Source organism: Trachypithecus francoisi, unplaced genomic scaffold, assembly GCF_009764315.1.
Source record: "Trachypithecus francoisi isolate TF-2019V2 unplaced genomic scaffold, Tfra_2.0 Lachesis_group4, whole genome shotgun sequence".
NCBI classification, from domain to species: Eukaryota; Metazoa; Chordata; class Mammalia; order Primates; family Cercopithecidae; genus Trachypithecus; species Trachypithecus francoisi.
The window spans coordinates 29,544,520-29,557,190 of record NW_022681469.1 but is presented as its reverse complement, the minus strand read 5'-3'; the positions used below and the strand labels follow the sequence as shown (position 1 = coordinate 29,557,190).

Genomic DNA, 12,671 nt, shown 5'->3' with positions numbered 1-12,671 from the left:
GGCGATTGTGCGCGCGGCCCCGCCCCCGAGGCGCACGCCGGCCCAGCGCCCACAGCTGCTGCGGCCTAGGTGGCGCGTGGAACGAGCAGGCACCTCGCGTCCAGGCGGCTCCGCGGCTGGCTGCTCCCTGAGCCGGCCGCGCTCCTCCGAGCGAGGCGTGGCGGGGAGGCATAGTGAGGCCGGGCCCGCGGCGGTTCCCTGAGGAGGGCGGAGAAGGGGCCGGGGGCGCTAGGGGAACGGGCTCTGGGGCAGCGGCCCAGGTGGATGCTAAGGGCTTCGGGATCGGGTGTCCACCACGCCTGACTGCTCGGCTGAGAATCGCCATGGTAATCCCCGTCTCCCTAAAGTACGGGGGGCCCGGGCGCGCGCCGTGGAGCCCTAGGCTGTCCCGGAGAGGCGCGGGCGCCGAGGTCACCGCCTCTCCCTTGGGGGCGACCTCAACGCTTGGTAAAAAGATGGAGGGACAAGGGGTGCCCGGCGGTCCGCGCCTGCTGGAGGCGCAGCAGCCACGGAATCAGGCGAACCCTCTTTCCGGGTTTTAGGTCGTGGTCCTGTTGAGCAGCCCTCACACCCAGACGGTTGATGTGGGAAATAAAGGGAGGGTGGTACTGTGGTGTGGCAGCTCAGGGCGCCAGGCCATGCCCACGCCCACAGTGACGGCTCCGGGCTCTTAGCTGCCGTCGCCACCCTGGGTCCCCGCGCGGGATTCTCCGCTGCTCTGCAGACTCAGGAAGCAGAGAGTGAGCCCTCGTGCCACCACCTTGCTGTCAACAGCATTCCTGTTCTCCGCCCTCATCCAGTCACTTGCGACCTCCTTCCCACCTTCGCTGCTCTTTCCAGAAGGGCTGTGTGACCTTCCAGGCACTGCCCCAAGTCCTCAGGGAGGCACCATTGTCTGCTAAACTAAGTACTGCACGCTTGAGCTAGCGAACAGAGCCCTTGCTAAAGGGGCCTCAACCTCGAGCTTTCTCTGCCATATCTTCTCTGCTAAACGACAACAAACAAAAACCCCGCATCCCACACTAAACCCGCATTCTTCTGGAAGCCTGTTGCGCCTTCCCTGTCTTGATCCATTTTCTTTGAGATCTGGCTCAGAAGGACCGTGCCTCCTGCTTCCCCATCGCTCCTTCAGCGCCCACAGCCCTTTGCACCTTACCTCTGGTGCTTTGTGTGTTTTTCCTTGGAAAGCCTTACTCCCCATTAGACTCTGGTGTAGAAATCATTAAGTTTCTGTGTTATTTCCAGTTTGTTTGGTGTAAAAGGGTTAAGTAAAAATGTCTTGGTTTAAGTGAGAGTCATTCCATGGTTGCTATTGCTTTTTTTTTTTTTTTTTTTTTTTTTTTGAGACAGGGTCTTGCTTTGTCACACAGGCTGGAGTACAATGGTGTGATCACAGCTCACTGCAGCCTCGACCTCTGGGGCTCAAGTGATCCTCCCACCTCAGCCTCCCAAGTAGCTGGGACCGTATGCGAGCACCACCATGCCCAGCTAATTTTTGTATTTTTAGTAGAGACAGGGTTTCGCCACGTTGCCCAGGCTGGTCTCAAACACCTGGGCTCAAGGGATCCTCCCGCCTTGGCCTCTCAAAGTGCTGGGATTACTGTGAGCCACTGTGCCCAGCCAATTGCCATTTCTTTCAGGGCCCAGGGAACTGAGGCAGAAAGCTGTACATAGCCATTTAAGCAAATGCCAGTTAATTCATGCTCCTTGAATGAAGGTCAAACACATTAGTGCACAGAACCTGCAGAGCGGAATCTTGCCTACCTTTCCTGCCTCAGCTGCTCTCACTGGCCCACTTGGTTGCCTGTGGGCTAGCCATGTTGGCCTTTTTTGGGTTTCGGTCTCTTTGTGCACCTTCTCTCCAGCCTCAGAGCCTTTGCGTAGGCTGTTAGCCTTGGAATTACCTACCCTCAGCCCACAGGCCACTCTTAGGGAACCCTTCCTTTGATGTCCCAGACTAGGTCAGCCCTTGCCCATCCTGTGCTATTATAATGCCATGTGTTATAGGCATTATAGGGCCTTTCTTTATTAATTTCTTTGTTTTTATTTATTTATTTTTTTAGAGATAGAGTCTTGCTTTGTTGCCTAGGCTGGAATGTGATGGCATCATACGTAGCTCACTTTGGCCTTGAATTCCTGGGCTCAAGGGGTCCTTCCACCTCAGCCTCCCGAGTATCAGGGACTACAGGTATGTGCTACCGAACCCGGCTAATTTTTTAAATTTTTGTAGAGACAGGATTTCACCATCTTTCCCAGGCTGGTCTCAAACTGGGTGCAAGTGATCCATCCACCTCGGCCTCCCAGAGTGCTGAGATTACAGGTGTGAATCACCACACTTGGCCAATAGGGCCATTTCTTCACAGCATGGATTGTGAGTAAATGTGTTTGTGATTAGGTGACTAGTGTCTTTCTGAGACCTCACTGAACTGTAAGCATCGTGAGATCTCTTTTGTTCCCCATCTAATACAGGGCCTGCTACACAGTAGATTTTTGTTAAATACTTGTTGAATGAATGAAGGAGGCATCTTAAAATTCAGAAAAGCAGAAATCCACATTTGCTTTCTAAATTCTGTTCTTGCATTGCATCTCAGTTGCGATGTATTCATTCACTCAGCAGATATTTATGCATCCTTGCAGTGCGGCAGATACTGGTGTAGGCTGGGGAATTCAGTGGTAAATTTATAGACAGAATCTCTAGTGAGGGAAACAAACAATAAACATAAACAGTTACTATTAACTAGTGAAAAGTGCTGCGGGTAAGGAGATGGATAGTGACTCTACTGGGGTTGTTGGGAGACTGTTAAAGACAGACCACTGTACCTACCCCCCGTCCTTAGCCTGGGACAGTCTCAGTTTATGTTTGTTTATATTTATTGAAGTATCTTGGTTTGGGCAATAAATTATATGGTAACTCCAGTTATAGACAGAGTATAGACATGGTGTCAGGGAGGTTTTTCTTTTTTCTTTTTCTTTTTTTTTTGAGACAGAGTTTTGCTCTTGTCACCCAGGCTGGGGTGCAATGGCACAATCTCGGTTCACTGCAACCTCTGCCTTCCAGGTTCAAGCGATTCTCCTGCCTCAGCCTCCTGAGTAGCTGGGATTACAGGCATCTGCCACTATGCCTGGCTAATTTTTTTGTATTTTTAGTAAAGACGGGGTTTCACCATGTTGTCCAGGCCGGTCTTGAACTCCTGACCTCAGGTGATCCACGAGCCACTGTGAGCCACCATGCCTGGCCTGTCAGGGAGGTTTTTCTAAAGAGGTGCTATTTGAGCACAGGCTAGCATAAAGAGAAGCAACAAACTCTGCCCTTTCAATTAGAAGGTCTGCAGGAAGAACAAGCACTGCACAGGGAGAAGCTCGGAGTGTTGGGAACTAGAAGAAAGTCCAGTGTGGCTGGAGTCAAGTGGTCTTCGTTAAGGAGTTTAGAGGGTTTTAAGTTGGGAGCTGCATGTTCTGAGACCAGGAATAGCCAAGAGCCACAAAGTTGTATTGATTTAACCCAAGGAATGGATGGGCCCAGAAACAAAACATTTATTACTCCCATGTAATAATTTCTTAACAGATTTATTGAGGTGGAATGTATATACAATAAATTTTACATGTTTAAAATGCATACTTTGGACATGGTGGCTCATGCCTGTAAACCCAGTATTTTAGGAGGCTGAGGTGAGAGGATAGCTTGAGCTCAGGAGTTCAAGACCTGCTTGGGCAACATAATGAGACCCTCATCTCTACAAAAAGTAGAAAAAATTAGTTGGGGCCGGGTGCGGTGGCTCACACTTGTAATCCCAGCACTTCGGGAGGCCGAGGCGGGCGGATCACGAGGTCAGGAGATCGAGACCATCCTGGCAAACATGGTGAAACCCCGTCTCTACTAAAAATACAAAAAAATTAGCCGGGTGCGGTGGCGGGCACCTGTAGTCCCAGCTGCTGAGGAGGCTGAGGCAGGAGAATGGCATGAACCCGGGAGGTGGAGCTTGCAGTGAGCCGAGATCGCGCCACTGCACTCCAGCCTGGGAGACAGAGCAAGACTCCATCTCAAAAAAAAAAAAAGAAAAAATTAGTTCGGCATGGTGGCGCAAATCTGTAGTCCCAGTTACTCAGGAGGCTGAGGTGGGAGGATCTCTTGAGCCTGGCTCTTGAGGCTGCAGTGAGCCTGGGCAACAGAGTGAAACCTGTTTCAAAAAATAAATAAATAAAAATAAAATGCACATTTTGATAAGTTTGGCAAATGTGTTCATTCATTAAGCCATCATCACAATCAAGATTGTAAACATAGCCATCACCCATTTTTTTTGTAATCCACTTTTCTCTCTTGCCCCTTTCTGTACCCCTACTCCTTCCCAGCCTTCCCAGGCGATGACTGGTCTGCCCTCTCTCTAGATTAGTTTATAGTTTCTAAGATTTTATATACATGCAGTCATACATTATAGTTTTTTTTTTTTATTTTACTGACTTTTTTTACTTGAGTATTTGGAAATTCATCCATGTTGTATCATGTATCAGTAATTATTCCTTTTTAGTGCTGAGTAGCGTTCCATTGTGTGGTTAAACCATGGTCTATCCATTCGCCTGCTGATGGGCTTTTGGGTTGTCTGTCTTTCTTTCTTTCCTTCCTTCCTTCCTTCCTTCCTTCCTTCCTTCCGTCCGTCCGTCCGTCTTCCTTCCTTCCTTCCTCCTTCCTTCCTTCCTTCCCTTCCCTCCTCCCTCCCTCCCTCCCTTCCCTCCCTCCCTCCCTTCCTTCCCTCCCTCCCTTCCTTCCTTCCTTTCTCTTTCTTTCTCTCTTTCTTTCTTTCTTTCCTCTCTCTTTCTTCTTCTTTCCTTTTCTCTCTCTCCTTCCTTCTTTCTTTCCTTTCCTTTTCTCTTTCTCTCTCTCTCCTTCCTTTTCTTTCTTTCTTTCCTTCTTTCTTTTCTTTTCTTTTTCTTTCTTTCTTTCCTTTCTCAGGATCTCATTTTGTCACCCAGGCTGGAATGCAGTGACATGATCATGGCTCACTGTAGCCTTGACTTCCCTGGGCTCAGGTGATCCTTCCACCTTAACTGGGACCACCACACCTAATTTTTTTCTTTTGTGTTTGTTTGTTTGTTTTAGACAGAGTCTTGCTCTGTCTCCCAGGCTGGAGTGCAGTGGTGTGATCTTGGCTCACTGCAAGCTCTGCCTCCTGGGTTCATGCCATTCTCCTGCCTCAGCCTCCCGAGTGGCTGGGGCTACAGGTGCCCGCCACAAGTCCCTGCTGATTTTTTGTACTTTTAGTAGAGATGAATTTCACCGTGTTAGCCAGAATGGTCTCAATCTCCTGACCTCACGATCCACCGGCCTCGGCCTCCCAAAGTGCTGGGATTACAGGCGTGAGCCACTGCACCTGGCCAATTTTTTTTTTTTAATAAGATATGGGGTCCCATTTTGTTGCCGGGGCTGATCTTGAACTCCTGGGCTCAAGCGATCTTTCTACCTTGGCCTCCCAAAGTGCTGAGATGACAGGCATGAGCCCCTGCACTTGGCCTGTTTCCAGTTTTTAGCTATTGTAAATAAAGCTACTATGAACATTCATGTAAAAGTCTTTGAATGAACATATGCTTTTATTTCCACCTTAGGAGTGGAATGGACTGGGTCATATGGTAGACATGTGTTTAACTTTTTATAGAGACTGCAGACTGTTTTTCAAAGTGGTTCTGTCATTTTAGATTTCCGTCAGCAGTGTATGAGAGTTTCAGTTTCTTTACATCTTCACCAATACTTGGTAGGATCAGTCTTTTTGACTTGAGCCATTCCAAAAGGTATATGGTGGTATCTCCTGGTTTTCATTGCATTTCACTAATGACTTAATGTTGAGTATCTTTTCATGTGCTTATTTGCCATCTGTATATCTTTTTTGGGGAAGGGTCTATTCAACCTTTGAACATGTTTTATTAAGTGGTTTTCTTACGGCCGGGCGCGGTGGCTCAAGCCTGTAATTCCAGCACTTTGGGAGGCCGAGACGGGCGGATCACAGGGTCAGGAGATCGAGACCATCCTGGCTAATACGGTGAAACTCCGTCTGTACTAAAAAATACAAAAAAAAAAAAAAAAAACTAGCCGGGCGAGGTGGCGGGTGCCTGTAGTCCCAGCTACTCGGGAGGCTGAGGCAGGAGAATGGCGTAAACCCGGGAGGCGGAGCTTGCAGTGAGCTGAGATCCGGCCACTGCACTCCAGCCTGGGCGACAGAGCGAGACTCCGTCTCAAAAAAAAAAAAAAAAGTGGTTTTCTTACTATTGTGTTTTCAGGGTCCTCTGTTCTCCATATAGGCCTTTATGAGATTTATGATTGGCAGATATTTCCCCCAGTCTGATGCTTGGCTTTTCATTGTCTTAATAATATCTTTTGAAGAGCAAAAGCTTTAAATGTTGATGGTGAGTTTATCAAGTTGTTTTCTTGAGTTGTGAAATATTTGCCTAATAATCCAAGGTAGCAAAAGTCTTCTCTATTTTCTTGTAGAAGTGTTATAGTTTTTGGTTTTATATTTAATTCTATTATCTATTTTGAGTTGATTTTTACGTTTGGTGAAACTGTGGGTTGAGGTTCTTTTTTTTGCAAATGGATATTCATTATTCTAGCACCACATGTTGAACAAGATTATCTTTGCTCCACCAATACCTTTGTTGAAAATTAGTTGATCAAATACGTGTGGATCTATTTCTGGACTCTATTCTGTCCCATTGTTCTAGTTGCCTTTCTTGACACCAGTATCACACCATCTTGTTACAGTAGCTTTATAATAATTCTTGAAATAAGGTAGTATTAGTCCGCCAATTTTGTTCTTTTCTTTTTCTTTCTTTTTTGAGACAGGATCTTGCTCTGTCACCCAGGCTAGAGTGCAGTGGTGCAATCTCGGCTCACTGCAACCTCTGCCTTCCGGGTTCAAGCGATTCTCCTGCCTCAGCCTCCTAAGTAACTGAAATTATGGGTGCCCGCCACCACAGTCGGCTAATTTTTGGATTTTTTGGTAGAGACCAGGTTTCACTGTAGTGGCCAGACTGGTCTCAAACTCCTGACCTCAGGTGATCCACCTACCTGAGTCTCCCAAAGTGTGAGGATTACAGGCGTGAGCCATGGCACATGGCCGGTTCTTTTTTATAAGTCCTTCACTTTTCCATGTGAATTTTGGAATCTTCCACAAAAAGATGAGAACTTTGAAAATAATGTCAAACCTTTATCTCACATCCTTTGTGTTTCCATATGAATTTTAGAATCAGTTTGCCATTTTTGTACAATAAGATGAGAACTTCAAATAAAAATGTCAGACTCTTATGTGAATTTTAGGTCCCAAACCATTTTAAAGATTAAAACACATTAAGTCAAGTGTGGTTGGCATGCAAAAAAGTACAAGGTCATAAAGAAACGAAGACCCAGGCCAGGTGCGGTGGCTCATGCCTATAATCCCAGCACTTTGGGAGGCCGAGGTGGGCAGATCACGTGGTCAGGAGTTCAAGACCAGCCTGGCCAACATGATGAAACCCCATCTCTACTAAAAATACAAAAATTAGCCAGGCTTGGTGGCAGGCATCTGTAATGCCAGCTATTCGGGAGGCTGAGGCAGGAGAATTGCTCGAACCTGGGAGGCAGAGGTTGCAGTGAGCCAAGATCATGCCATTGTACTCCAGCCTGGGCAACAAGAGCAAGACTCCATCTCAAAAAAAAAAGGAAAAAAAAAAAAAAGGAAGGGAAAGAAAGAAAGAGAGAGAGAAGGGGAGAGAGAGAGAGAGAGAGAGAGAGAGAGAGAGAGAGAAGAGAAAGAGAGAGAAAGAAAGAAAGAGAAAGAAAATCAAGACCCAAAGTCTTTCAGAGTTTCTGGTAAAATGTACATCCCATACCTGATGAGGTTGTTTTACCAGGAGACTGCAGTTAAAAGAAGAAAGGGAGGGAGGGAGAGAGGGAAGGAAGGAAGGGAGGGAGGAGGGAGGGAGGGGAGGGAAGGAAGGGGGAGGGAGGGAAAGAAGGAGAGTGAGAGAGAGAGAAGGAAAGAAAAGAAATCAAGACCCAAAGTCTTTCAGAGTTTCTGGTAAATTGTACATCCCATACCTGATGGGGTTGTTTTACCAGGAGAATGCAGTTAAAAAAAGAAAGGGAAGGAAGGAAGGGAGGAAGGGAGAGAAAGAAAGAGAAAAGAGAAGAGAAAAGAAAAGAAAGGAAAAAAGGAAATAAATCAAGACCCAAAGTCTCTTATAGAGTTTCTGGTAAAATGTACCTTCCATACCTGATGGGGTTGTTTTACCAGGAGAATGCAGGTACATAGGATTTTCATGTGGATTCTGCATTGCAAGATATGTCTCATCTTCCTTACCAGGTTTTGTATCTAGGAATGTACTCCATTTCACCTAGCAAAATGTATTTTAGTAGGTTTTTTTTTTTTAGATGGAGTCTCTGTCACCAGTCTGGAGGGCAGTGGTGCGATCTCAACTCACTGCAACCTCCACCTCCCAGGTTCAAGCAATTTTCCTGCCTCAGCCTCCTGAGTACCTGGGGTTACAGGTGTGCGCCACCATGCCTGGCTAATTTTTGTATTTTTAGTAGGGATGAGGTTTCACCATGTTGGCCAGGTTGATCTCGAACTCCTGACCTCGTGGTCCACCCACTTCAGCCTCTCAAAGTGCTGGGATTACAGGTGTGAGCCACCACGCCTGGCCTATTTTAGTAGTTTTAACACATGAACTATATTCCTCTTTGTTTAACTTGGGATATTTTTCGACTGCAATGCTGTGAATAGGACATCTATTTTATATAAATGGTTACCCTTGCAGGTGTCCTTGAACATTTATACCTTCCTCTCCTCTCCCTTGCCTACAGGAGACACTTTTTAATAATATACTTCCTGGCCGAGCACGGTGGCTCAAGCCTGTAATCCCAGTACTTTGGGAGGCCAAGACGGGCGGATCACGAGGTCAGGAGATCGAGACCATCCTGGCTAACACGGTGAAACCCCGTCTCTACTAAAAAAATACAAAAAATTAGCTGGGCGAGGTGGCGGGCGCCTGTAGTCCCAGCTATTCGGGAGGCTGAGGCAGGAGAATGGCGTAAGCCTGGGAGGCGGAGCTTGCAGTGAGCTGAGATCCGGCCACTGCACTCCAGTCTGGGCGACAGAGTGAGACTCCATCTCAAAAAAAATAAATAAAATAAAATATAATAATAATAATATACTTCCATCTGTTATTTTCTGTATGTGTGGGTCAGAGGACATAGAGAAGTTCAACTCAGTTTTGTGCAGCTCTAGCAAATATAAATGTAAAACCAGAAACTATAACACTTCTAGAAGAAAATATAGATGACGTTTGTTACTTGGGTTAGGCAAAAATTTATTGGGTATGACGAAAGCACAATCCATGAAAAACAGGTTGACGAGCTCGAAGTATAATAGTGTATTTCCAGATTAGGATGGTATCCATTCATTTTCCCAGAGAACACTGATCTTATGGGGTAGTCATGGAAAGAGAATAGACACTGAGCCTGGTGGACGCTGGTTTCTGTGTGCTGGGTAGCCTAACTGAGCCCCTACATTTCCATTTTGAAGGCAGGAGTAATACCTAGAAATACAGCTCTGCCAGGTGTGGTGGCTCACACCTGTAATCCCAGCACTTTGGGAGGCTGAGGCGGGTGGATCACGAGGTCAGGAGATCGAGACCACCCTGGTGACATGGGGAAACCCCATCTCTACTAAAAAATACAAAAAATTAGCCGGGCGTGGTGGCGGGCGCCTGTAGTCCCAGCTACTCGGGAGGCTGAGGCAGGAGAATGGTGTGAACCCGGGAGTCAGAGTTTGCAGTGAGCCGAGATCATGCCACTGCACTCCAGCCTGGGCGACAGAGCGAGACTCCATCTCAAAAAAACAAAAAAGAAAAAAAGAAATACAGCTCTGAGTGTTGGTGGTGTTACAGATGATGGCACAGGGGCACAGTGGCTCAAGCCTGTAATCCCAGCACTTTGGGAGGCCAAGCTGGGAGGCTTGTTTGACAGGAGTTCAAGACCAGCCTAGGCAACATAGCGAGACTGTCTCTACCAAAAAAAAAAAAAAAAATTAGCCAGAAATGGTGGCTCATGCCTGTGATCCCAGCTACTTGGACAGCTAAGGTGGGAGGATTGCTTGAGCCTGGAAGGTTGGGGTTACAGTAAGCTGAGTTTGTGTCACTGCACTCCAGCCTGGGTGACACAGCAAGACCCTTTCTCCAAAAAAAAGGGAAGGTGATGACAATCATCATTTATTGAGTAATTATCTCACATCAGACATGGTGCTAAGTGTCTTTTTTTGGGGTGGGGGGCGAGGGGGAGGCAGAGTCTCGCTCTAGCCCCCAGGCTGGAATGCAGTGGTGTGATCTTGGCTCACTGCAACCTCCGGCTCCTGGGTTCAGGCAATTCTCCTGCCTCAGCCTCCTGAGTAGCTGGGATTACAGACACGTGCCACCACGCCCAGCTGGTTTTTGCATTTTTAGTAGAGACAGGGTTTCACCTTGTTGGCCAGGCTGGTCTCAAACTCCTGACCTCAGGTGATCTGCTCGCCTCCGCCTCCCAAAGTGCTGGGGTCACAGGCATGAGCCACCGCACCCGGCCTGTGCTAAGTATCTTATATTTGTGTCTCACTTAAACCTCATGACTGCTTAATGAGGTAGAGACTACTTGTAAAACAAATGCCAACATACATATTTGCATCCTGATTATCAAACTTGTTTTAAATTTAATGTGTATTATGAAAATTTCCAAACATAAATGAAAATAGAATTGTAAAGTAAAATCCTCGTATTCATTTCTCAGATTCAGAAATGATTAGGACTTTGCCACATTTGCTTTATCTGTTTTTTCTGGGTGGGGGGCAGTGGGGAAGCTGCAGTGTTTTACAGCAAACCTCAGACCTTCTTTGATTTCATCCCTGCAGATGTCAGTGTGTACTTCAGAAATGTGTGAACATTTTCTTCTGTGATTTGCTGCCACTGTCAGACCTAACAGAATTACTAATAATTCCTTGACATGATCAGATTTCCCTGATTAACTCAAAGACCTCTTTTTGCAGCTTGTTCAAATAAGAATGCAAACAAGGGCCACACCTTGCATTAGGTTGGGTCTCTTTTAATCAGGGTGCTTAATAAACATTTGTCAAATTAGATTGCATGTGACTTTCAGAAATTATTGTAATTCTGGGTCGGAATTAATCTGCTCTCAGAAGGCAGTCCTAGTTGCATGAATTGTTTTCTTTTGCCAAAGAGGGTTTGTCATTTAGAGAAGACACGACAATGCAAACTGTTGTGGCTGCTGTTTTGACTTACTTCCTTTTAGGAATTTTTTTTCCTTGTTCAATACAGAAATACTGAAAATGATACCAAGTTTATAAAAACTAACTCAGCCTGGCACGATGACTCACACCTGTAATCCCAGCATTTTGGGAGGCCGAAGTGGGCAGATCACTTGAGGCCAGGAGTTTGAGACCAGCCTACCCAACATGGTGAAACCCTGTCTCTACTAAAAGTACAAAAATTAGCCAGGAGTGGTGGGGCACACCTGTAATCCTAGCTACTTGGGAGGCCAAGGCAGGAGGATCACTTGAGCACGGGAGGTGGAGGTTATAGTGAGCCAAGAGCATGTCACTGCACTCCAGCCTAGGTCTCAAAAAAAAGAAAAAACAAAAACTAACTTCCCTCCTCCCATATTTATATTTGTCTTTGAAAGCCAGCTAAAGGGAAAAAAGGAAAAGGCCAGGGCAAGTCTCATGGGAAGAAACAGAAGAAACCAGAAGTGGACATTCTCAGCCCCGCGGCCATGCTGAACCTCTACTATATCGCCCACAACGTCGCTGACTGCCTGCACCTGCGAGGCTTCCACTGGCCGGGTGCTCCCAAAGGAAAGAAAGGGAGAAGCAAGTGACAGCATTTCACAACACATCTCTGTTACAGAGAACAGGGCTTGGGAAAGAGAAGTCAGGATAACACAACTATTGCCAGCAATATAGACTTTACTCCAGACGACTTGAGATGCCAATTAAGTGTGCTTTTCTGTGATGGTTGTTGATGGGGAAATGCACCTTACTTCCTCTGTTATGCCAGAGATGGTTAGCCACTTTGGTTTTTTAGGAGTTATAGGGTGGGAAAAGCCTGAGTAATTCCTACACAGTGTGGTGAAATTAATAGACCTTTCAGAAATTATTATAATTCTGGGTCAGAATTAAACTTTGCTCCCAAAAGGCAGTTCTAGTTGCATTAATTGTTTTCTTTTGCCAAAGAGGGTTTGTCATTTAGAGAAGACACCGCAAAAAGCACTGGATTTCCTTAGGAACACTGCTCTCTTGGGCACTATTTCCTTTTTTTTTTTTTAATGGAAAATAATAAATACTTTGTTTCTATAATTTTCTTCTCAGCTGTCTGACTCTGTTTGATTTGAATTAGCCACAGGCTCCGCGGATGCTAAGATGGTCACGAATGCTCTGACCGTGCCAGTCCTGCAAGCAGATGGTGAGAAGCGGCTGACAGTACGAAATGGCTGGGTGCAGGGCAAAGGGGGCAAATCCGCCCATCCCTTTCTTTTTTCTTTTATTTTTCGGACAGAGTCTCACTCTGTTGCCCAGGCTGGAGTGAAGTGGCGAAATCTCAGTTCACTGCAACCTCTGCCTCCCAGGTTTAAGCGATTCTCCTGCCTCAGCCTCCCAAGTAGC

The 12,671-nt window shown here is 46.4% G+C and overlaps 1 protein-coding gene across 1 annotated transcript; it reads left to right on the top strand.

Annotated features, from left to right (window-relative positions):
• The first annotated feature begins 6 nt into the window (after positions 1 to 6).
• On the top strand, positions 7 to 12,365 carry SMKR1 (small lysine rich protein 1). Its single transcript, XM_033193004.1, has 2 exons — positions 7 to 326; positions 11,693 to 12,365. The coding sequence occupies exons 1-2, from the start codon at positions 324 to 326 to the stop codon at positions 11,885 to 11,887; spliced, it is 198 nt and encodes a 65-aa protein (XP_033048895.1). The 5' UTR covers positions 7 to 323; the 3' UTR covers positions 11,888 to 12,365.
• Positions 12,366 to 12,671: the final 306 nt, after the last annotated feature.